This window comes from Rousettus aegyptiacus, unplaced genomic scaffold (genome assembly GCF_014176215.1).
Source record: "Rousettus aegyptiacus isolate mRouAeg1 unplaced genomic scaffold, mRouAeg1.p scaffold_m13_p_12, whole genome shotgun sequence".
NCBI classification, from domain to species: domain Eukaryota; kingdom Metazoa; phylum Chordata; class Mammalia; order Chiroptera; family Pteropodidae; genus Rousettus; species Rousettus aegyptiacus.
In genome coordinates, this window is record NW_023416287.1 from 58,176,263 (window position 1) to 58,202,945 (window position 26,683).

At 36.3% G+C, this 26,683-nt stretch overlaps 1 protein-coding gene across 7 annotated transcripts in view; it reads right to left on the bottom strand.

Annotated features, from left to right (window-relative positions):
* The window catches only part of OSBPL1A (oxysterol binding protein like 1A), a 178,137-nt gene that overhangs the window by 46,371 nt on the left and 105,083 nt on the right, over positions 1-26,683 (bottom strand). For 6 of the 7 annotated variants that reach the window (XM_036229911.1, XM_036229912.1, XM_036229914.1 and 3 more), the window contains one exon: positions 10,747-10,903. In XM_036229911.1, the coding sequence (XP_036085804.1) occupies positions 10,747-10,903 (157 nt within the window). Of the gene's footprint in view, positions 1-10,746; positions 10,904-12,565; positions 12,683-26,683 lie in introns of those variants that run through there. The other variant, XM_036229916.1, reaches the window with a different exon arrangement.

Below are 26,683 nucleotides of genomic sequence, written 5' to 3' on the forward strand. Positions count from 1 at the left end.
TCAAATGCTTACTAAAGCATATAGCTATTCTAAGTTACCAGAACCAAACCCAGAAGAGAAAAAGCACATTAAGCTGATGGTTCTCAACTGTCTTATGATCATGGTACACTTTCACCTACTACAAAATCTTGACAATATACCTAAGGCACTAAAAGACTCAGCACCAGAGCACAAAAGTAAAATACTGTGAAGAATCTATGATTATAAACTATCGACTTGGTTCACTCATGGAAAGAACTGTTAACTGCCCCAACTGTGTTCTCTTATAGTTCAGAAAGCACATTCTTTCACTTAAGCACTGCTGTGACATTATGCTCCGCCTCTTACCTCTTCCAAAAGCTGCCCATACCCTGCTCTACCACAAATCACATTATCTTCTTAGACCAATGTCTCATCATCATCATATCAGTTCACATTCCTGGTTATGGTCATTTATGTTTTCCACACTTGTTAGATGCAGTGACAGTGCTTCCTGGTTGAGAACTAGGAAGTGTAATTAATGTGAGCCACCACCACATTGATGAGGAACTGGCTTTAAAAACACTTACTTGGGTAAAGTGGAAGTCCATCCTAAGATCGCAAATCCTGGCTCAATATGGTGCTATGTTAACAAGACTCAGCAGCAGGCTGTATCACATGGTTAAGATGCAACACGTTTTATGCAATGGATGTGTTTTGAAAAGAATCGAGTGTAAAACAAATTTTTTCCAAAGACAACGGTATAAGGCAAACAAACCATTAAAGGACCTCTATGTTTTTAAAACAATCACTTTACCTTGTACATCCTTATTATTATATATGGTGTTTTCTGAAAGAGGAAAATTCCTCCTGAGCTAACAAGCAAAGCAAACAATACCAAAGAAGTCTATGTCCCCTGGGGTAGTTTTCTCCTTTAGGCAAAATTTAGATTGGCACAGCTCCAACGAGAAAGAAATACTTCAATGTATTTGTAAAGACCAAATCCAACATGTCACCAGAAGTCAAGATGCCCAATCTATAAATTATTGTAATTAAGAAATGGGCAGTGTAAATAAACTAAGGCAGACCGTAATATACTAAATTACACTAAAAGATATTTCCTAGGCACTTAAAACCTTTTGTTCACATATGTGGAGGGGGAGAAGGGTACCTCTTCAAATAAAGCAAGATGCCAAGCTAGAATATACATTTTATTAAATATCAAACTTCTTTCTTTTGACATTCTGAGAATTATAAGTGTATATAAAGCAAACTTGAAATAGAAATTGGATATTTACCTAAGAGATTAAAAAAGCCTAGGGATCAAGTAATGAGACCTTTGTATGGGGAAAGTACTGTCAAGGGACCAAGGAATGAATAACAGAGCTTTAAGCCTCTCGTCACCTCTTGTTTACCCTTCTGACACTGTAAGTTTAAAATCAGCTTTGTGAAGGCTAGTCACACCTCTGAATTCTCAATAGAAAGAAAAACCATGTTTCAATTTAACTGTAATGTAAATCAACCATGGGAAACATTTAATGTGGAAACAATTTTCCTTATTTCACATTTACCAAAAGAAAACAATGTTATTTGAAGAGAGAGTAACCTCGCTCTCAATTTTGTTTCAGAGGAACATATAAACTTCCAAAACCCATCCAAAGACCATTTCTTGTTAGTTAAGACAATTCCAATTGCCCACTTTTGCTTAAAGCTTATCAGTTTTCCACTAACATTTAATAAACTAAACTCGCTGTGAGTGCTTTACACAGATTATCTCATTTAATTACCAAAACGACCCAACAAGGTAGGTCTGATTATTACACCATTTTTACAGATGAAGTTGAGTTTCAAAGAAATTATAACTTGTTTAAGATCTGAAAAGTGGTAGGTATGGGATTTAAATCCAATCAGCTCGTAATAAATACACTTTTCTAGTTCACCTGTATTTTTTCCCAAAGAGCATATACACAGGTATGCAAAAATCAAGAAACGAAACAGAATTTTCTATTTAATATAGTCATTTATTAAAACTTTTTAGTAAATATATTTCCTACTATGTGGTAAGAATTACCTTTCCTTTCGACAAGCCTGGAAAAAAAATATTTTCTACCTGTATCACACACAAAATGCTAGTTTCTCTCATAATATTTTGGAGCACTTGAAAACTGGCAAATTCAACGTGCCCATAAAAAAGTGGGCATAGGATATGAGCAATTCGCAGAAAAAGAAATACAAATAGCTACTAAACACAGAGAAAGATGCTCAACCTCCCACATTTCAGAAATGGACACTCTGTAAGAATAGGGGCTTTGTTTGTTCGTTACTGTAACCGCAAAACCCTGCACTAATAGGGGCTCAAGATATTTGTTGAATAATCTGATACATATATACTTTAAAAAGCAAGGCTAAGGACTATATGCATTTTATATCATTTATGTGAAAAAATAGTATTATATGTAATAATAATGGTTGCCATTTGGGGAAAGGAAGGGGACTGGGTAGCTTAAAAAATTAGTTAAAATTTGCAAAATATATCCTATAACATTTCTGAATTTTGAATCACATGAATGTATCACCAACTAAAGTTCAGAGAATCACCTCTACACTAAACACTCAACGTGCGTGTACACATGTATTTTTTAAAGATTGCAGAAGAATACCTGACTTGACTAATATCAAAGAACATGATATCAAAAGAATTGAGATTAGCATCTATTTAGTGAAAAAGCAAAATTGTACAGTGTCTTTTATAAGAAAAAAATATTAATATATTTTTGTACTGCTTATGTTAAAAACAAAATAATTGGAAAGACTATAAATACAGTTAGCTTTAGGGGTTGGATGGAAACAACGTTTAGGCGACAAAATTGGAAACCAGATTTTTCTAAATATATCATGCTTTGTATTTTTGACTTTGAAATCATGTACATATTTTATGTAACTATAAAAATTAAGTCAAAAAAGAATCCCTAAAACTTGAAAGTAAAGGAAACAAGTGAATCTATGTATACAAGTTAGTAGTTTAACCACACCATGAGGAACCACTGCACGTGACCTTCAAGCAGACCAAGTGTAAATCTCAGATGAAATATAAAGATAAAAGGAACTAAAAAGAAGTCTAAAATTCTTTTCAATAATCATATTGTAAATAATGGTGTTTGTATAATTTTGTGAGTATATGTATGTGAAACAAACATATATTAGAATAAAGCAAATGTGAAAAACCCTATAATTCAAAATATAAATGAATATATTGGTATGAACTCATGAAGCATTTTTCCTTAAAAGAGTGTAGGGTTCCATCTCTCTTCAATGTAAAGGACTAATAACCATGGCCAACCCAATAGCACTGAACATGCTCACTACTCAGACTGTTATATCTAAATATTATTTCCCACTAAAATGAAATGTGGCTCCTTAGAGAAATAGCTAACTCTGGGTCTGGGGCAGGAAATATACCAGATAAGCCTGAAATATCTCTTTGTATCAGAAAGCAAAGCGGCTATAAAAGGCAACTCAATTATTGTATGCAAATTACACCTAAAAAAAATTGAAAGCTGGGGTTCTGTCAAAAGGACACATAAGCCAACACAAAGGGCTTCTCCCTGACCAAAGATAAGAAAAAATAACTACAATAATTAAACAGTCCAATCCATATGTTCATATACCACCTTTGGAGGATGTCAGGAAACCAACATATTCTGAAAAGAAGTAATGAGAAGTTTTTCCTTACAGAAGAATTCTAGCTAATAAAAGTAGAAAGAACCACAGAAAGGTAACATGACCATTTTGCAGCCCCTGATAAAATAAGGATGTAGACACCGATCAACAATGGCAGCTAAAACCACAGAGTTCAAGGCTGTTGGGCAACTTCATAATGGATGTGTCCAACTGACTGCCTGAACACAGGAATCAATCTCAACATTACAAATAGAAAAACCAGATAGCATTTGCCCTAGATGGATGTAATAGGATGGTACATGCCTATGATGTATTTTGTGCCAAACAATTCAAATATAAATCTGACTGAGCCTATGTATATAACCATCCATTTACAGGAAATTCAGGAGTAAAAGAATGTGTTACATGACACCATGAGAATTTAACCAACAATATCCAGACTGTGGATTATTCTACAAGACAAAGGACCAAGTTTCTTCCACAAATAAATGGCAAGAAAAAAAAATGAGAAGAAAATCTAGAGATTAAAACAGATTTAAGAGACATGCAAACCAAATACAATATGTGCACCTTCTGGATTTTTATTATTAAATGACATTTTAGATCCAATTACTATGTGACATTTAAAGACAGAGAAAACTGAATATGAACTAAATATGTAATGACGAGATACTTTTTTAGGTGTGATAATGATACTGTGGTTTTAGAAAATAATAGTTCCAATGTTTTAGAGATATAAACTGAATTAAAGATGAAACCCTTATTTGGATTTGATATATTAATTTTTATGGGGAGGTAGGGAAAGTCTACAGATGAAACAAAGTTGGGCAGAGGATAATGCTGAAGATAAAGACGGATTAAAGCATTCATTATATTATTCTATTTGTATATATGTCTGCAAATTTCCATGATAAAGTTTGTTAAATAGGATCATATGCCTAAAAATACATTCTCTATTTTTCTTCATTCCTTAGGCAAACAACATAAATTCATTAGCTATTTTGTTATTTTGTTCAAACATAGCTTTACGGATTACCTCTGCCTTAAAACTGTTTCTATTTACCCACAAAAATCATTGCTCTAGATTAGATATGAATGAGTCCTTAGAGCCAGGTGAAAGTATATCTTACCATCATTTACTTACAGAATGCCAGAAATGGAAAGATTTTTTATTTTTCTAAAGCCCCGAGCCCAAAGGGGGTGTTTTAGGGGTCAAGGGGAGGTCTATAGGCCCTCTGAGCCTCAGCCTCCACTTTTAAAACGATTTTTCTGTCTGCTTTTTAAACCAAGTAGAGAGGGAAGAGGTAAATTCTATGGAAAAATGTCTCACAGTTTTCCTGAAGTAATTCCTGGCAATGAGTTCGGCAAGTCATCCTGGTTACATGAAGGTAATTATCACGAACGTAGACTTGCACTGCATTTTTTTTCCCCTTCCCAACACCCAAGTGACCCCACCACGGCCTACCAGCTTGTTCGTTAGTCCTAGGTAAGGTTTTTGCATTTGAACCCTTTTTTTGTTGGATGTCTAGCTCCCACCTGCCAAGCTGACACTCCCTCTCGTTGGTGGAGGACACTCCAAATGTGTTTTTGTAGGAGACATGGGTATCCCATGAAATTAGAGTGGCCTGCTGGGTTTTATTCCTCTGCTTTAGCTACTGCCATCCAACCTGCCAACCTATTCCAGGTATCCAATGTCTGCTGCCCTCTGATGATAGACATGTACAGTTTCAGGACTGTCCCTGGTCTGCGTGTACTGCAGTCAGCTGTACTCTCACCCAACATCTCATCTTGCAGAGTATCCGGCATCTTCTTTCTGTACTGCTTCTCTATCTCTAGTGCTCCTCTGTCTTGGGCTACTGAGACAGGCTTGTGTCCAGCCTGTTAAAAAGGCAGGCCCCACAGTGGAGCTGCCTGAGCTTCTCGTGATATTTTTTTGTTAATTACAGCCCTCCGCTTTCTAGAACAAATAAGTACGCTTGTGCAGGGAGTAGAGCGAGACCATGGACTCAGTGTCCTTGGACTGATTGTTCCCTCCAGCCCACAGGCCCTACCACAAATCTGGCTAATTTTAGGCAGGGCTCCTGCTCATTCTCCCATGACTGCTGGGCCCTTTCAAAATCAGAGATGTATCTGGACTCTTACTTAAGTGACCGTGGTCTCAACATGACAATAAGGAGCTACTCCAAATATTTCCCAACAGATAAGGATATCTTTCTGCCCAGGTCACCAGAGGAACTCTAGGTGGGGTGACTTGTTTCCAACTCTATGCCCTGATGTAATCAAGTCTGCAACCAGATAATTTGTACTATATCTGTACAGAGATATCAAAATCAAAGTAGTTTTGTTCTAGTGATTAAATATATTTGGATTTGAATTCTTATGTACCATGAACAGCATTTTTTCAATATAATCTTAGAAAAGATAGACTTAGCTTATATTTTCAATTTCTTTGATTTCCACTTGTTAATGTATAAATTCTTCACACACAGAAAATAGCTGTTATTTGACTACTTTTTAATTCATTCTAAAGCAGTCATATAGGATAAATAAAGGATAAACAAAGCAATCATCTGGGGCCCTAACATTTCAGCAAAATAAATCCATTCTTTCCCTTACTGATCTGCTATGCTAGTGCTAAGACATACACTAGATTTCCTCACATGTAGGCATCTTTGGACCTTTTACTTCCATTCTAAAGGTCAATCTGCTTTCAGGATGATTCTGCTCTAAAGATTTGTAATCAGTCTTGACATTTGGTAGGGTAAACGACTTCCTTTCCCCCAGCCTGGTTCTTGAGCAGTATCTTGACTTTTCAAAACTCTCTGCACTTAAAAAATATATTTCAAAATCCATTTTCAACTCTAAAGGAAAGGACATTGTGATTTTAATTAAAATTACATTGAGTGTATGGATCAATTTGACAAAAACATCTTTATGACAATGAATTTTTCTTCTCAGTAAATTTTATTACTACACATTTTTACTAAGATTTATTTCTAGGTGACTTTTAATAGCTATTCTAAATACCTTCCCCACCCCTCCTCTTTTAATCACAGGTTCTGTCTGTTGAAGGTGCACACAAATGTAATTAGCTGATTTTGTATAAAAGCAACCTGCCAAACTTTCTTACTAACTCTAATAATTTGTCTGTGGATATTTATGATTATTTATTTCTAAATTTTGTGGGTGTATTATGGCTCTGGCATTGGCCTTCAAATAATGCGGAAGACAGTAGGCATCCTTGTCTTATTGTGATAACTTTTAACCAGATTAAAGAGGTTCTCTTCTATTTACTTTTTGCTAAAATATCTATTAATCATAAATGACTATTTAATTCTATTGGTCTTTATTAGGATGATCACATGGTTTTCTCCTTTAATCTATTAGTGCTATTAATACAGTGAATGACTTTTGAATACTATTTACAGACTCCTAGCATGAATCCAACATTTCAAATTCTAACTACTCTGTTCTATAATAGTATCTTTTATACCATATGCAATTACACGATGATATAAATATCAATATCTTTACCAAATATAACAACTTGGGTCAAATTGCTAACAAGTTAAAAGGTCAGAGCTCAGAATAAATTTAATAAATTAGGCCAGAGAGTAGAAAACTGATCTTGTAAAGCACAGCCAAGCTGATGAGAAGCCCCGTAAATACAAACTTGGCTGCAGCATGGTGCAGGGCTTGTTTTCCACAAAGCAGCTCGATGTGTTTTCTGGGGAAAAAAGTGCCATCAAAATAAAGCACTTACTTTGCATACTCTAGAGCTCTGCAGCATTTCTGGTTCTAGGTCTTAAATAAGACCCTGATTCTTCCTGTTGATATTTCTCAAGAACTAACCTAAAAGCCCAATGACACGCACAGTGCTCCAGTGAAGATTACTGGCTGGCAGAACACATAGCACATCAGTAATTCGGAGTGAATAAAAACCAAAACGTGCTCTCCCCCCATCCCTAATGATACTAGGAGACATTGTACAAGTATTCTAAAATTTCTGTATGGTAGAAAAACCATATTTCAAGATTTCAGCTTGCAATCTCAGGATTTTCACAGTGAGAAAAGAACTCACAGTTTATTTAACCTGAATTCTTATTTAAGAGATAACAAGTTACCTATTTAGTTAGAAAAATTATTTTGTTGGTAATTATCACATGGGATGAATTAAAAATCCATAATATCTATTATTATCATAGAAATAAACTCAGTGTAGCATGCCTTCTTTTATATTAATATGACATGGTATGCCCTATAGTAAATGTTTCTCTGGGCCAGAGACTTCTAAACTGCACTTTATAATGTCATCCTATGATAACTGGATAGAAGAGAAAAACAAGGCAGAGGTTCTTTAGACCAAACCAAATCACCATTTTTGAGGAGAAAGGGAATAAGCAAGTTAAAACTAGTCATGTACACTGAGTGCTTCCTGTGAGGCAGACACTCTCCTAGGTAGGTATTCTGTGTATGCTAACATATTAAATAGAAGCAGAAACATAGTTTGGAATTGTTTATTATATTTAGTGGGAAGGCAGGGGGACCTATTACTTCTGATACATACTATAAAAAGTAAAGCTTAAGTATTTTTGATGGATAAGGACGTGCAGTAGATATGGTGATTCCCACTGACGCAGGAGACTGAGGAGAAGAAAGAAGAACCCTCTATAGGGAATCGCATCAATCTCTGAAGGTGGCTGAGATTTTAATAGTTTCTGTACTGAATTTCTGTTGCACAAATGGTTCCATGGCTTAAAAACAAAAATGTCTGAAAACCCTAGTTCTATTTTACCAGCAAATTAAGCCATGATTTAATACTATCTTTGTGAACTATAATTTGTAAGTTTTCTCTTTTCCCACTTAAAAATATGCATTTCTCTCCTTTCGATTTTATAATCCATATTCTTCCTGTCTCCCTTCCTAGATTTAAGTGTACATATCACAGAGGGTAAGTAGTTGATATGAGGTGAGAAGGAAATGTAAGATTTTTATGAGAAAGTTAAGTAAGTGGTGAATAAATTATTTTTCAATATTAAAGAAAACAAATATATGACTAGGTCAAATACAAATTTCACTTAAAGATATAACGAAACTTTAAATAAATTTCGTGGTCACCTCAGGCTGATTCCCCAATAGCAACATACATCTGCTTTTCTAAAACATCACCAAAATTACTATTAATTCAAATTACTCTTAAGAGTAATAGAATAATTGCCCATTATGAACACAGATTACTTATAATACAACTTAAGGCACAGGCATGAGGGATTTGATAATACTGAATACTCCAACTGTTTTCCTATTCTAAAGAGAAACTTTTAAGTTAAGTGTAGCATATGCTCTGTTTATGAGAATTTTATGACAAAAGACAAGCTTTTTAAAAAAACTCCTTTATTTGCTACTTTTTAAAATAAGAAAACTGACTACTGACAATTTCCTAAATTGTCCTCTTTCCCACTGAATAACTGAAGAATGTTTTATTACATTTCTAGGTTTAATAGGTTGCCTGTTTACCAGTTTACCTTTTCTAGTTAGGTCACTACCTAGGTGTACTTTGTAGTTTTTCTTAGTGACCTGTGATTTCATTTTTTGGACAATTTCATCTCAACTTTCTGTACCATCTGTACATATCTATAACATTCTGGGTTTGATTAATTAACATTCTGGGTTTGATTAATTAAGAACACAGAACGTATAAACATAATGTAATAAATTTCTGTCAAATGCAAAAGAATGACTGCTATGATTGTAGCACACATACAAAAGGGCTACCAGGCCCTGAAAAGCAGAGAAATCCCTCTCTAGTCATAGGATATGACAGCATCTGAGCACAGTGCTCTTTCTGATATTTTAGTAATTATAGCAACATTTGTATGCTTCTTTGAACATTCCAAAGTTCACCTGTATCCTCACTGGACTGTCACAATATAGTGTTAAATAGTTAAATCTTTTCAGAGACTGGTAAACCTGCGAGGTTTCCTATGAGATATTTCATGGCCTGCTCAGAACTTAGCCCTGGGCCCCCAAAGGAGCTGACAGTAACTGCAGAGGAAATCAGAAAAGATATTCACTGCTAGCCACATAATTTGCAGTGGAAAACTCCACTAAAAGACAGCCACCAGTAAGCATATTTAGAATATACTCTCGTTAAAAGGAAGAAAACTCTGATTTTATCTACTGTTACTCAAAACTCACTGATCTTGTCAAAATAAGTACAAAATGAGACATTTTGTTAACAAGGGGCAAATACATATAAATTAGAAGTGACATGGACATTTTTTCCAGTAGAACAATAATTGAGACCATTGTGGCCAGATCATAGTATAGAAACAGAATTAGAGTTACACGGTCTACAAATTTTAAACAAAAACTATCTTGTAGAAATTAACCATTAGTACCTCTTACCCTAAAAGTATTTTTTATAATGACAACAGGATATATAATTTACTGATATGATAAAATATTTTACTCTATGAACACCAGCATGCATATATGCCACTCTGTCTATAAACCTGTGAGGAAACTGGAGAACTCACTCTAGTGTCTGTTATGTCTCAGTAATTTGGGACAATCTCCAGGACTAAATCATCAAGGGAATAAAAAGATATGAATGTTATTAGACAGTATAAAATGGATATGTTCAACAAACCCCGGGTCTTTATAAAAGTCTTTGTTAAAATGTAACTAAATTGAATCAACAGACAGGTAATACTACCATTCATTCTTAATAAAACCAGCAAGAAGATCAAATGACTAGAAACTAAAATAGCACTGGGAGGCAAAGTCGTAAAAGATGTATGATGAAAAAAAGGAACCCAGCATCAGTTTCAATAGGGAGTTCTGAATAACCTTTCTAAATTACCAAAAGATTTACGTTCCCCTAAAAACATGTTGCTAAAACTAAGTTTTATGCTTTGTTCCTACAATTACAGATGATGATGTTCACTCTAAGTGGACAAAGAGAATTCCTTTCTGTGAAGTGATACAGCAATATAAATATCTGATACAGAGAGATAAAAAAGAACAGAAGGCATACTTTTATCACCCAAGTGTATTTGATAATAAAAAGTCAGCAATGGTTGTAACTATTAATGGCTCTCCTACCTGTGCTTTTTGATGCCATTGGAGAGAGCGTCTCCCCCACCACAATCTTTGTCTTCAGACATTCTGTGTTTTCTACTGCCCAAATGCTCTCCTTCCTCTTCAAAGGAGTGCGCTGTCACTGCTTCCAATTTACTCAGGGACCGTTCAGACTCGGAATCTGTGGTAGAGCAGGTTCATAGTAAATGAATTGAACTTGGCCTTGGTAACAATGGATATCTCCCTTAATGCATCAGGCTTTGAAACTTAAGCAGCCTACTTTGTCCTTCCACAATCCACCCGTTAACTACCTCCTCAGGGATTTCAGAGAACCAGGATCCAATAAGGCCAAAGAGAATTTATGAGACAGATATAGAATTATATCAACTTATAATTAAACATTTTATATATTAAAAGAGATTTCCAAAAAGTACTTAATTATTTAAGAAATAGTCAGTGGCTCCCCCCCCCCCCAAATTTCTATTTTAATTTTCCCTCTCAAAGCATCTTAAGCATAGCTTACAAAAAAAAACATTCATTTTTTTAATTCATTATAAGGAAAAAGCTAGTGACTGTACTTGTGGGAAGCATAAATTACATCTGACACTACAGACACAAAAAGCAAAGGTAATTTAAAAATACTTTCAAAGGTACTTTTCTAGTATATTACTTAAATCTTCAAGAGTTAAAGCTAGAAGTGTCCATATAAAATCTAATTATCAGGCAGGCATTTTTAGGATGAAAATGCCACTTTCCCAATTGGCTATGTATTCAGAGTGAAACCATCTGCCTGTTTGGGAATAAGACAGCTTATTTTTGTACAGTACATTATACTTTTGAGGCATGTTCACATTCCTCATCTCCTTTTAGCTTTTCTAGGGTGCTTTGGTGAAGATGAGGCAAGACTATGAGTCTGACAAGGATGCTAATGGCCTCATGGCTTGTGAGCTGGGGAAAACAGGACATGAACCCAGGTTCCCTGACTTCTTAACACTCTATGTACTTTGGCTCAAAGGAGGAGTCACTCAGTCTCCAGAACTCTTTAAATGGTGCCTAAGTTTTTATTAAAATATAAATTCTATATAACTTCTAACTTGCCATAAGCGGATCACTATACACTCAACTATCCTCAGCTCTAGAAATGCACTCTTACACACATTCAAGCAAACTTTCTTAAATAAATTTTCGACCATCTGCTTAGTATGCCTTACAGCTAAAAAGTTAAAAAAATTTTTTTTATTAGTTTCTTCCCAAACTACTGCATTCTATAATTCAGCCAAAAAAAAAAGTACCTTATTTTTATTTCATTTGGTGTAAGTTACTTATGGAAAGACTTTCAATGCTGGTAAAGTTATTTTTATTTTATTTAAATATAATACTACTGGAATTTAAAATATAGTTTAGTTCTATCATGTATTCATAACAAAGTAAAAGATATCTTAAAAAGAGATTTATTTATCGTTGTCAATTTTGGCAGGTAGTCACAATATTTTATTGGAAAAAAAAGTTAAAGACAACCTGTATAGTCAATATCAAGGGGTCGGTCACCCATGAAATGAAATAATAAGCAGTTGTTAAAATTATACATGCAAAAACAATTTAATAAAATAGAAAATGCATTTAACTTAATGCTAAAACAGAAAGTCAGGACACCATTTCAGAAATCAAAAATACAAGCAAAATAATTTTACTCTGCCTTAAAGAAAGACCAGTCTGGTTCAGATAAACAGATATCTGTACAAACAAGAGCAGTAACAGGACAGAAACCTGTCTAGAACATAGTGAGACAAAGAGGGATTGGTTCACTTTCTTGGGTAGACAAATGGGTAACAGGAAAGCCTACCTCAGAGAGGGGTAACTACCAATAAATCTTTTAGAAATGAAAATGGTGCTCAGGTGATGGGAGAGAGGAGTTGTTCAGAAGGAGCAGCATGAACAAAACCTGAAGAAAAGACAGTGACAGCGGTCTTGGTGTGATGGATTGGGGTGGTTTTTTAACGTCTACATTTTCAAATGTTTCATATGAAAAAATATGAATTTCAAGAGTCAAACAAAATAATTAATTAAGATGCATTATTACTTCATAATTTAGATGTCATTGAAGGGGTTCAGAACAGGCCTTCCTAGATGTGCTAGTCTAGCATGCAATTTTGGGCCGAAGGCAACTGAGACCCTATTGGCAACTTCTGTCCCTCCCTTAACTACCTAGAAGAATCTAAATTAGAGGCCTTGTCCACGATAGAGTTAATATCAGAGATAACCTTTTATGGCCTATCTACAGAGCAGGGCAAACATCTAGTTACTGAACATCTGCTCTTCTTATGACTCTCCTTCCTTCTGAAGCCCCAGGCACCTTACTTCATTCCTTGGCTCAGGATATCATTCATACACACACACACACACACACACACACACACACACACACACACACACACCTCTCTCATTTTCCTTTTCTGTCTCTGAACCTCTCATGTATATGGAGTCTCTGACTCATGCATGTGGGTTTCCCATTCATATGTACATAATTAAATTTGGTTAATCTGTCTCATTTTGATTTAATTATTAGATGAACTGAAAGAACCTTTCTCCTTCACATCTTGAAAACCAAATACTGGAGCAAAAAACCTCAAGCATTTATTACACTTCAACCATTTGATACTGTGCATAGGATACTGTGTTTGCTATTTAAAAGATATAAATCATAAGACAGGACTTATCCATCTAAAAAGAAAGCTCTTTACAAAAAGCTGATATATAGTAAACACCAAATAAGAAGGAAGGCAGTAAGAGCTTCTATGACACAAAGACAGACTCCTCAAAACAAGCTTTCAGCTCAGTGAATACAAGCCAAAAACCTGCTACCTTCATTTATATCATGGGAACAAGGTGCTTATCCTTAGGGGTTACCTCATCAGATGGCAGTATAGACCCCTGTACTCTTCAGGGTGGCAGTACTCGACTCCCTCTCTCTGTTTCCCCTCTCAATCGTTTCTTCTACTCTCTTTCTCCTTGTTCCTCCACCTCTCCTCCTCCCCTAATCCTTACTCCTCTCTACCTTGTTCCCAACCTCCTTCCCTCTCCAATACAATTAGGCTATATCCTCACCCTTTCCTACACAGGGCTCTGACAAAGGACATCAATTACCTCCATAGTGCAAAGTCCAATGGCCATTTTTCAATTCTTACCTTGACATCCACCACCTCTATTGATACTGTTTAATTCAATTCTCCCCTACTTTATCATGTGGAAGGCAAGAAGGGATTCAAAGAACAGTAACATCTGATCCCTGCTCATGGGCAAGCAGAGGTAGACTGTTTTGTGAAGAAGAATTCAGTAAATTTTCCTCAATGCAATAACAGAAGTCTAGATGGGGGCAGTGGACCATGAAGAGGAAATCAGTCAATTTTAAATAGTGAAAGACAGGGTGTCTGGAAAGGATTGTGACTGATGACTTAGCTAAGCTGATAAGGAGGAAGAGTGAGGCTGGGAGAAGAGTTATTGTAGAGGAATGGTTCCAAGCAAAGGGAACAAACAGCATGACCTGACATGGGGAGGAATGAAGTATTCAGGAAGATGGGAGTGGAAGAGACAAGAAAGGAGTGGTAGAGGTGGTTGGATGGAAATGAAGCAAGGAGTCAGTCAAGAAGCTGACTATATAAAATAAATAAAAATCGAAGACAGGCAATAGGACAAAGAAAATACAAAATGAAGCTAGGAATGATGTAATATTCTAGTACATTCCACGAGGCTCTGTATTCTAGCTAGAGACAAATCACAAACTTAACTCTGACCATTTTAGCTTCAGGGGCAAAGAAGGAAACATGATCAATTACATGATATACAGTGCCCATAAGATAAAAATTCACTAGCTGCTTAAAAACAAAAGCTCAGTTATTTAAAATACCATGAGCAGAAAGCTGTCTTCTATATACAGTGTGAAATAGTTTGGACTTACTCTATTGGCAATAGGGAGCTGTTCTTAAATTCTATGCCTTCATAGCATTAGTCATACCAATCTCGCTCCAGGATAGATTTGGAGACTTATAGTTCCAGATATTTAAATTCAAATATTTTTACCTAAGTGCCAAAGAGGCCATAACCACTGTGGAGGCTTACTGATTAAGGTAAAGCCTGCCCATGAAAGTAATTTTCAAGTCTTCCTGAACATCAGTGATGAATCTTAGTGCCTCTGAGGTTATAATTTAATCTTAAAACTTCAGGTTTTCAATTTTGCCCATATATACACATATTAAATAGGCCAGACCTTATATAACATTCAGTGTTACTGGGCAATATATTAATTCTTTAGAGGAAAGCATAAAGTATTGAAAAGATTGTGTTAATGTCTATTTGGTGGGCCCATTGCTCTTTTATAACAGTATAAGGCCATCGTACTCATGCTTTAAAAATGAGGGGGAGGATGAGGACTTCGTGTTTAATGGGTACGGTACTAAGTTTCATTTTGGGATGACGAAAGCTTTCTGGAGATGGATGGTGGTGATGGCTACACAATAATGGGACTCTAGTTAATGCCATTGAACTGTGCACTTCAAAATGGTTAAAGTGGTAAATATGTTTTATATAGTTTATCACAATAAAAAAAAAAATGAAAAATCGAGTCAAAGCCGAAGATCTATCATGAAGCATACATGAGCTACATTCTGGTCCTGTCACCTCTCACCTCAAAGTCAATAATACAATAAAACCACATAGAAGTAAAATTGGTTGATTTTCACACAGATATATTCTTAAATGCATTAGAAATTTATTTTAACAATATGCATAGCTAGATTTCAGGCAAAGTTATTGGCCTTTCATTTTTCCTTTTATTTCCCACTTTTTCTCCTTACAAACATATACGTTTCTATAATAAGTAAAGCCACCCAGAATTTTCAGAATACTTCATCCGCCTCTAAAAAACAGGGAAAAGATTTACAAAATAGCTTTATATTTACTGAACTTTTGATAGGTAATTGGGAAAATTTGTATAGCCCTGAGTAATGACTGCAAATGAAATATTTAGTAGGTTTTTTTTTTGTAGGTTTGTTTACTCCCACCTAGTTCTGAAAGGATTCGGGACGCTTAAATGATAATTATGCATTATAGAAAAAAGTGTCAGAGTAATACTGAAAAAACAGACTATATTTTACAAGATAAATGCTCTAGACTACGGACAAGTATTTAAGTTAGAACCTTTGCCTGATTAATTTCTCTGTTAAAATGGCAGTATTAAAAGAAAGTGTAATGTCACAAATTTCCAATGATTCAGATCTTTGAAGTTCAGTCAACGTTAGGATTTAGATTATTTTTGAACACATTTCAGATTGAACACAATCCCCTCTCTCATTCAAATAGAATGAAAGCTAATAGTTGTAATTGGGTTAACATGACTAAAACTTTACTCGTCAAGTATATGTTAAATATGTACAGCTTTCTCTATGTCAGTCATGTCTCAATAAAGTGGTTTAAAAAAGAAAAATGAAATTAAGAGGTTCATTACCTCCAACCGACTTTGAGTTTTTTCTCCTATTGAAAGGCTGAAAGAAGAGGTTATGAAGTTAACAATATATACATGCCAATGATTTTTACAAGTTATTCTGATAAACATTTTTTTAACATGACCTTTGAAAACTAGCTTGAGAACAAATAGTACAAAGGAGTAACCCGTGGGAGAACTGTGGATCATGTCCAGATGACCCCTCCCCCTTTCACTGAAGGTAACAGGAAATGGTCAGGCACACACACTCAGTTTAATACCTTACTGTTTACGGTTTCCCACAAACTGGGCATGTTCTAAAAATGTCTAAAAATGTAACCCAGGGTAACCCAAGCTTAAAATATCAGTGCTAAATTTTTATTTCGCTTTAAGGTACAATTGCGTAAACTAAATAACATAATAGATATGAAGAACACAAAGAAAAATTTTAAAAACCTACCACGTTTAAAATAAACTATGAAGTGAAAATCAAGATGAGTCCAGAAGGGGCTGCCAAGAGGCTGCTATAATAATCTACTGAGGAAGTGAAAAAAACTTGAAACAGAATTTTGGCAGTAAGCAACAAGAGTCAGACACATTCTAGACATAATGTCCAAAGTCAAAATCAGTCGAATCGTATAGTGTTGCTTATGACAAAAGTTTCTTAAAGTATTGACCTTTCCCCAAGCAACTAAATCTATTACTGTTTTCTACAACTTGCAAAATCTGCACGCGGAATTGAGGATGAAGAACTATGCAAACCATAGTGTGTGGGCTACTGGAAATTTTCAGTGTATCTATTTCGGACTATTAAATCCAGAGAGCTTTGTCTCATTGACATCCTTAAAAATTATTTTCAAGGTCATCTATGCATGCATTGTACAAAGACAAACATTCTAGAACTAAAGACCAGTTACAGAATAAGCCATTGTTATAAAAATGTATTTTTATGTAATTCAATTTAAGAAATTAACATATACCAAGGACCTATAACACACCAGGTTAAGGCCTAGTTGCTGAAATTATTTAGAAAGATTAATACGATTGGTGCCCTCTAAGTATTGAAAGTCCAATTTAGTGGGAAAAAAAAAAGTAAATGTGTTTATCTAAAGTGTTTGTGGGAACAGTAGAAATCACTCTTAGGGAACACAGGGTAAGTTTCCAAGCAAAAATGACATTTGAACTACAATGATAAAAAAGAGTTTAAGGCAGCAAAGAGAATCCTGGTGTGAGGGAAAGAGTAAAGAGCCCTAAGGCTGGAAAGAGCAAGGTATGTATCCAAGAATATCTGGCATAGCTTGAGAGAAAGGTGGCTAGATGGAAAAGATGGGGTTGTCAAAGAGAAAGCTTTAAAGTGAGCCAGAGAGAGTTTAGACTTAACCTGTAGTAATGGGAAGTCATCAGATAGTTCTCCAGAAAGTGATAAGATTGGTTTTAGACTTTACAGATAACTCTGATATATATCAATGCCCCATGGCCACTGTAACAATTACCACAGCTTTGGTGGCTTAAAACAACAAAAATTTAGTGTTTCACAATTCTGGAGGCCAGGAGTCCAAAATTAGTTTCACTGGACCAAAATCAAAGTGTTGGCAGGACCACTGTCCCGCTGGGGGCTTTAGAGAAGAATATGTTCCTTATCTCTTCCAGCTCTGGTGGCCGCCATCATTTCTGTGCTTGTGGCCACATCACTCTTATTTCTGTCTCCAATCGCACATGACCTTCTTCTATTTCATCTCCTTCTACATTTCTCTTATATGGATACTTGTGACAGCATTCAGGTCTCAGCCATACAAATCATGATGATCCCCTCACCTCAAAACTCAATCATACCTAAAAAGATCTTTTTTTTTCAAAAAAAAAACAAAAAAAAAGGGTACAGATTCCTGGGATTAGAAGGTAAACATATCTTTCGAGGGTCATTTTTCAGCCTCCCACACCTGATAATAAGCAGCGTGGAAGACGGGCTGTAAGGGACAAAGACAGGAAGCAGGAAAATCAGCAAACAGTAGACTGTCATCATCTTTGGGGTCAAAACAAGGGAGAAGTTGAACTAAATGGGGGAAGAAAACAGAAAAAAAGAAGACTAGATGCCTAGATATTGGGGGAGAGGTCAAGAAAGGACATAAAAGATGACTTCCACATTTGCTGTGGGTGGATGATGCCGCCAATTACCAAGACAGGGAATGCAGCAAGGGACAGAACATGATGATAAGTCTAGTTTCCATCACACAGAGTTTGAGATGCTTTGGGCCAAAGCGGGAACTTTCAATAAACAGATGAGAAGCATAAGGGTATTATTATCCTCCACAACCAACTGGCCTTCAAGTTCAGTCAATTTAGCTTTAAAAGTATATCTTAAATTCATTCACTCAAACATTTGAACTAGTATGTGCCAGAATCTACACTAATTGCTAGGGATGCAGAATTCCTCATGGAATTTACTGCTAAGTGGCAAGGCTGACAAGAACCAAATCATCATACAAACAAGTACAAAATGTGAACTACGGGAAATGCTATGGTACTGTGGTGCACAAAGAACCTACATAATTGGAATGTGAAAGTTAACCAGGCTTCCTTGAAGAAGCTTCTGAACCTTGAGGAAAGGTCAGAAGGATACTTGTTCACCAAAGACATAAAGGAAGTAAAGTGAAATGTCCCATTCTTCTCACATTGCTTTTATTCAAATTCCTGTCATCTCTCATCTAGGACAGTAGGACCTCAAATCAATCTTTACTCTTAAAACGCTTGTATTCGACTAGAATGTGAACTCCTAAGTAGGGACCACACCTTATTTTCTCAGAATTCTTAATTCTCGGTATAATGCAAGTATATAATAAAACTTCCACAATCTTTATTTTAAAAGTGAACCTAAAAATACTAATGTATACCACTCTATATGCATAATTGTCTCTGTGGGCTCCCTACCACCTATATGCTAAAACTTAAATTCTTCAGCAGAATATTACAAGACTCATTAGTCTTAAACTAGTTTCTTGGCTTCATTACTACCTCTCAGCATCCAAAACACTCACTCCTGCTTTGGTCACAGCACATTTCATGATGTTTTTGAAAACTATTTTTCTCCGCCTTTGCATGTGTTGTCTTCTTCCACAAATCATATTCTTCTCCCATCTTATCAGTCTGGAGAACTCTAATGACTCTTCAAAACACCCCCGGAATATCATTTATTTTGTGATGCTGTCTACAACTTTCCCAAGCAGTTGGTTATTAGCTGTCTCTGCTCTGAATTTCTGCAACACTCTTTATGTACCATTTGGTAGCACTTACTCATTAACTTGTCCAACAAATATTTATTGAGTGAGCACTTCTTTGTCTAGCACCATCTCAGGGCTGGAACACATCCCTCCCCTCACTGAGAAGCTCACATCATTTTAATTGTGGGAGGTCGACAAACAAATGAATATTATGTGAAAGGCGCTGGGTTTTTTTTTTTAATGGCAAGACAAAGGGATAGAAAACGATAGTGAAAGTCTGTCTGAGCAGAGAAATGAAGGAAGTGAGGGAGTGAGCACTGAGGATATCTAGGGCAAGAGAGTTCCAGGCAGAGGAAATAATGAACAGCAAAGGTCGGAGGGAGAACACGCTTTTAGCAAGTTCAAAACCTAGCGCTGAGGTCAGAGTGATAGAAGAGAGCGAGGACGATTTCAGAAAGGTGGAAGAGAGCCAGATCATCTAAGACTTTGGTTTTCATTCCAGCCAAGAAGGCTTTAGAGAGTTTTGTGCGGAGAACTAATATGAACAAATTCATATTTCAAAATTATCCCTCTGCAAGCTGTGTTTAAAATATTGTCAGAAATAAGGATGTTTAAAATAGTCAGAGATATTGTCAGAAAAAAAAGCTACCATGATAATCCAGGTGAAGGACAAGAAGAGCTTGGGTCTGGGTGACAGGAGTGGAATTATGAGAAGTGGTTAGATTCTGCTATATTTTGAAGACAGATCTGACAGAATTTTCTGAGGGACTCAATGTGGCTGTGAGACAAAAAACATAAAACCATCTGTGATTGATAATTCTAAGGTTCTCAGAGCTGGCCAAAGCAACTGGAACGACAGATCTTCCACATATCAAAAACACGAAGACTGCAGAAGGGGCGGGCTTGTGAGCAGAAATAAAGAATTCTCATCTAGACATTGTTAAGACATTAGGCTCATTATACGTTTAAGTGAATATGACAGACAGTTTGACATGAGTATGAAATTCAGGGAGATGAAATTCAGGGGGAAGATTGAGGCTGGAGACACGATATTATGGATTTATCAGAATACAGATAACATTTACAGGCATGAGACTAGCGGTCATGGGAGACAATGTTGCTCAAGCATTAATGTGGAAACATGGGGAGTTTCTCAGTGACACAATGTCCTCCGATGGAGCAGAACAGAGAAGGTATTAGAAATTTTAGGTGAGATCTGTATGAAATCTGCCTATAAAAGGAACTGACTAGAAAAATGTAGTAGGAATGCTGAGCAGCCAAAGGGCACAACAGAAGTTAAGAGCCACGAAGTGTGGCCTTGCATTTAGTCTCCACTTTCACACAGTCAGTTGCCTGAGGACTAGTGTGAAAGGCAGAGACGGAGGGACTGGAGTTTTGCCTGGTGAGTATTATGCAGGGAGAGAAAGGCAGGGGAGCGATTATATGATACCCCATGCAAGCTAGAGGGATATGAGTGAAGTGGGATCAGTGAAAAGGTAAAGCAGATGTCATGGTGTGGTCAAGAAATGTTGGGATCAAGGGTTCAGAGAGGATGGGTTAAAAGACAGGAGTCAGTGTTCAGTCAGATTGTGGGATGTATGAAACTGAGGCAAACTCTAGGGTCTGATCTTGGGAGTGAGACGGGGCAGAGGGCTGCAGGACCAGATCCCTTTACATTTCATTGTAACCATCTTTCGGTATGTGAGTCTCTTCCCCTAGACTGACTCCAAACCCCAATTCAGGGACTGGATATTACTGATGTTGGTGTCACCGAGCCTAACAAAGCACCTCACACACAGTGGACACTCAGTAAATGAAATCCTCTCAATGCTAAAGACAATACTAAATCCACACGGTTTTCCAAAAAATACTTAATAGAGATTCTATTCACTAGTGTTTACCTAAGACATACCTACAGTATGAGTAAGCTGCTAGATAATTTCTTAATGCTATAAACACAAAAACTAGATTAATGGTCCCTTCCACTACTTAGATTTTCTCAAAATGTTGTACCATATAGTGAATATAGAAGGTGTTTAATAAGTTATATTCTATAGCAGTTAATTAGCTGTACACCACATCAACTAATCAACCTGTTTTGTGCTGGGCAATAGAGGAAATACTGAAGTTAATAAAACAAGGTACTCTGCCCTTAATGGATATTTAGTGTTGTTGGGGAGATGAAGAAATACACAAAAGGTTATATAACAAGAAAAAGGGCAAGAACAAGGCAGTATGGCTAATTGTCAAGAAAAAAGGGGGTGGGGAGGACAGGAGAGGAAAAAAGTTCTGGGAATACAGATGTGACAGAGATTGCCAGGTACTAGGGAGGTCCAAACTATAAAAAAGAGACACGGAAAAGGCTCAGATAAGAAATGTACAGCTATTCTAAAAATAAACTTGAGGGGAGAACACTGGGCTTGAGAACATAAGGAACAGCATGCACGGTGTCCTAATAAATGGCCTGGAGGCACTGCCACCTTCTTCCCAACAACACCGACGTGGGTCAAATCCTGTGTCTTCTGTATGTAAAATGTCAGCATAGATGTTATTGCTTTTCTCAGCTATTAAGAGTTGTAGTTATTGGATTAAACTTTATTTGACACAGGCCATAAATGTTTCTCTGCCCCAGAAAAGCCAGTCGTTATAGTATACCACCTTCCATTTGGAAAGTTTTGATTTAAGAAGACATGAGCCCTACTGTTGCAACTGAGAAATGCTAAAACTGGCTTTAATTTTGTGATATAACTACTGGTTCTGCCAGTCCACATTATTGGATTGTATGCATTATTCATGCACATTTTGACCAAAATAGCATTAAGAGGAAAACCTAGCAAGAAAGCCTTGCTTGAGCAACTGATCTCAACATATTTCTAAAAATAAGAGCGAACGGACAGCAAGAAAAACAACACAATCTGAAGTTATAATATTGAAAAGGCAGATATTTTCATGAAGCTGCTATCTAAGACCAGTAATGAAGAATAACAACCATGAAACTATTTAACTGATAATAAATGTTTCAAAAATAATTCCTTAAAAGATTATTAGAAATGCATAAAGTCCCGCACCGTTAGTTTTCTCACTTTTAGCTAATTTTTCATTCCCCACCTCTATGTGAGCAGATGTCACAACCCCGACTTGATTGTAAGTTCCTTGTGAACAAATTTTACCTTTAATACTCTCATCCCCACTCACTCCTTTGTCACTATAACTCCTCTCCTGCATGGCATCTAAAGTGGTCGTGCGAACTGTATAAATCATTATTACTGATTCTCTTGTACTTTTTAAAGTACCAATATATTTTCAGGGAGGACAGAAACATCAATGACATTTGTTCAACAATCTGCTTTCAACAAACATTTAGAAAGCAACTATGACTGCAAGCTAAGTACTTCAGAGATATAAATAGATATGGTTCCAAGATATGGTTCCAAGCATCATAAACAGCACAACACAATACAATACAATGAATGGGCTATAAATGAGGTGCAAATTGAAGGAACACAAAAGGAGAAATGATTAATTCTGCTCGAGGGAGTCAAGAAAGACGAGCTCAGAGGATATAATTTAGAGATATGAGAAGAGGGTAGCATATAATAAAGGTGAAACTGAAAGGGTAGAAATATGGTAGGAATATGTAGAAGGGATCACTTTCTTCTTTTTCTCTAAAGTGGTTCTTTCTACATATATCTACACTTTATTTGCTGGCAGAATGGAATTTTTCCACAGAACTAGTTAGTTTCTTATTAAATCATTTTGCTCAATACACATTAATGTTTAGCCCTTTTCTCAGGATTATTTATAGTAATATCAGGAATTTCACTCAACATAACCATCTCATTCCTTATACACACACACACACGCACACTCACAACCAAATGAGGACAAAATGGTGGGCTGCATTAGATTTAGCTCTTTTTAAATCATTTTACACAATGAAATTCAACCATATTGTGAGAAAGAAATGTTTGCCTTAGGAAATTTTATGAAATCCTTAGTCACTGAGCATACTAGAAAAATCATTTTTAAATAATCAAAAGAGCTCATGGTTCTGGAAAAATTATACTACAACCATGATTGCCTCAAGGTTTGTCTCATCCACTGTATTAGATTTCCATTGACCCTGCTTATCTGAAAATATTGACATAAGGAAAAACTTCACCTCTAAATAAAAGTATGCTTTCATTTTAAAGAAAGTAACATGGGCTATTAGCAATTTTTAAAAAGATTCAGTATATAAATAATTTATAAATATTTTAAGAGAAGTATCTCTAAAAACCTTTTTTCATCTCTTTGAAATATTAAGATAGGCTTGATTTAATCTATTCTTCTGATTCAGCAACTAAACATCAGCTTTAAATAAAATATGGGTTCTATACTTTTCTTGTTCTCGTTTAACTCTATCACTGTTGCACCTGAGGACTAGTGCAACTGTGCAGGTGTGCAGTAAGTGAAGGGGACAACACTGGTCTGAAGAGACGGGCGGAATCTGGATCATGTCAAGAGCCTTGAAGGCCGAGTTAAGGAGTCTGAATTTTCTCTAGGTGCAAGGAGAAGCCACTGAAGAATTTTGGGCAGGGGAATGCAATGATGTGTGACTGTGGACGGTGTGTAGAGTGAACTTCGGATGGGCAGGCTGGAAGCACAGCAGTCAGTTAAGAGGCCAGACAAGAGCATGTACAGCACAGGCGATGATAATGAGCTAACATTTGTCGGCCTGTTAGAGTTACTGTTTTAAATAAAAATATTTATGAATTTATTCCTCACAAGAATCCCATGACGTATTTGCAGATAAGAAACGAAGCATGGAAAAGAGAAGCAACTTTCCACAGGGCATAGAAATTGGTAGAGCCATAATTTATAGACAGCCTACTTTTTAACCACTGCACTATAGTAACAGAATATAGATGGATATCATTTACATAAAGGTAAAATGGACAGGCACTGGTCTGGGTTTCACAGCTGTGGCATATGGATGTCACAAATCACTCCCAGGTTTCTGGCTTTAGGAGATGAGTGAGGTGCCATATACTAAAATGACTCAAATCCTAGAAGGAAGAGGATCTGGGAGAGAGATCCAGAATTCATTTTTTATTTATCTGATAGTTAAATATATAAATCTCTAACCAGAGGTCAGAGTTTAAGATATAAATGTGGGAATTGTGGTAGTGAGAAACTAGCCCCAAAGATGCCCATGTCCTAGTCTCTGGAACCCGTGGACAGGTTACCTTACATGATACAAGGCCTCTGCAGACATGATTAAGGACCTTGACATGGGAGGTTATCCTGGACTATCCTGGTGGGCCCACTGTAATCCCTAGGGTCCTTAAAATAGGAAGGAAGGTCAGACTGAGAGAGATTGGAAGATGTCACACTGCTGGCTTTGAAGATGAATGGTGGGGCCTCTAGAAGCTGGAAATGGTAAGGGACAAATCCTCTCCTACATCCTCCAGAAGGAACACAGCCCTACCAACACCTTGGCTTTAGGACTTCTGAGCTTTATTTGGAACTATATGAGAATAAGTCTACATATTGTTTAAACCACTACATTTGTTATAATGTTATACAAGCAACAGAAAACTATTACAGGGTTTTTAAGTTAGTTTTTAAAATGATGTGGTACTGACAGTGTAGGTGCGAGAAATAATAAACAGAAGTTCTTGAGTAGGCACAAGGAGATAGGTACCCGAACAAATGAAGAGGAGATGGCTGTAATTAAGGGGGAACATTTCTTTTTCTTGTAATGGAAGGGAAGGAGGCAGTGGGAATGGAGGTTGATGTGTAGAGACTGTAGCAAGAAGACGAAGTCATTCTCAAAGGATGGCTTTTATGATCTCGGTGAATTATGTGGCAAAGTTATCAACAGGTGAAGACTTGAAACCAGGGCATCTGACTTAATTTTAATGGAGTTCTACACTGTACCAAATGACTCCCAAGAAATAGGAGGAGTGGCCACAGAGAGGCTACTATGTTCAAGCAAATATAACAAAACTCAGGTGGTCGGTCGGTCATTCAAGGCAGGGAAGAACAAATGCACGGCACCTGTCCCTCATTTCCTATAGCCACAGAAGAACGTGCTGATTAAGCGAGGTCCTTGGACTCAGCCTCAGGATCCTTCTCAACCCAGCAATCCATAAAACAGCAGTACTGCAAAGCAAACTGAATTAACACTTGAGATGAAATGTATTTGCCAATCTTGATTCAGGGAATATGGTTTTTTACCTCCTCCTCCCAGAAGAAACAACTGTGGAGATGAGTGTTAAAATATGACTAAGGAACAGAAAGATGACGATAATTGCTAAACGTCTATCAAGAGGAGAATGATTAAGAAAACTGGTTAAATCATATCGTGAACTTTTATGCAAACTTTAAAAATAATGAGCAGTACTGATGAGAAAGATTTCCAAACTATGTTGCTACATGAAAAAGCAGATCCAAAACAATTAAGCAGCTAATTCCATTCATGATTCTTGAAAACCCATATGTACACATGCACCTATACATGTGAATGCTTTAAAAAGGTCTGGAAGAGATCGTGCCAGGCTATTAATAAGAACTTCTGAAGAAGAGTACATAATTAGGATAAGGGATGAAAGGGAAATTTCACTGAGTACTGAATTTACTTTTATACTGAATTGCTTATAACAAATATGGGTTTGTTTGTTTGTTTTAAATAGAAATTAAACATTTTTTCTTTTCTTTATAAAGGACATAAAAGATGAGCAGATGAAGTGTCCAGGTTCTTTTAGTCATACATCTTTGCATTTAATGCTGTAATCCCTCCAGCAACTTTCCTTTTTGAATGCCCCAAACATAAGGAATCAAGGAGGGAACACTACTGGCCTTGGCACAGGGTAAATGTGAATGTCATTCACGCTCCCCACACTTCCCCCAACCCTGTCACTTACTCCATAAATCCTATCTTTGCTTTCTTGTCCCAGTATGAGTCACTCTTTCACAAATACCGTGTGTAATTGACAGCATCATCATCATCATCATCTTTTCTCTAATTATTCCCAAATCTGGCTACTAAAATTACTTTCCCCCTTTTTGATTAGATCACATTTCTAATCATAATGTTCCTATTTACTCTATCTTATGTAATGAATCTCTTCTCCATAAGTCTACCAATATAATTTTCCTTGTCCTATATTATCATATTTTCTTTAACTTCCCTACCTAATCTTTAGTTCTCATTTCTATTACCGCTTACTGTGTTTCCTTTAATTTCCTAATACGAATTTCATCCTTTTACTCCTTATCCACC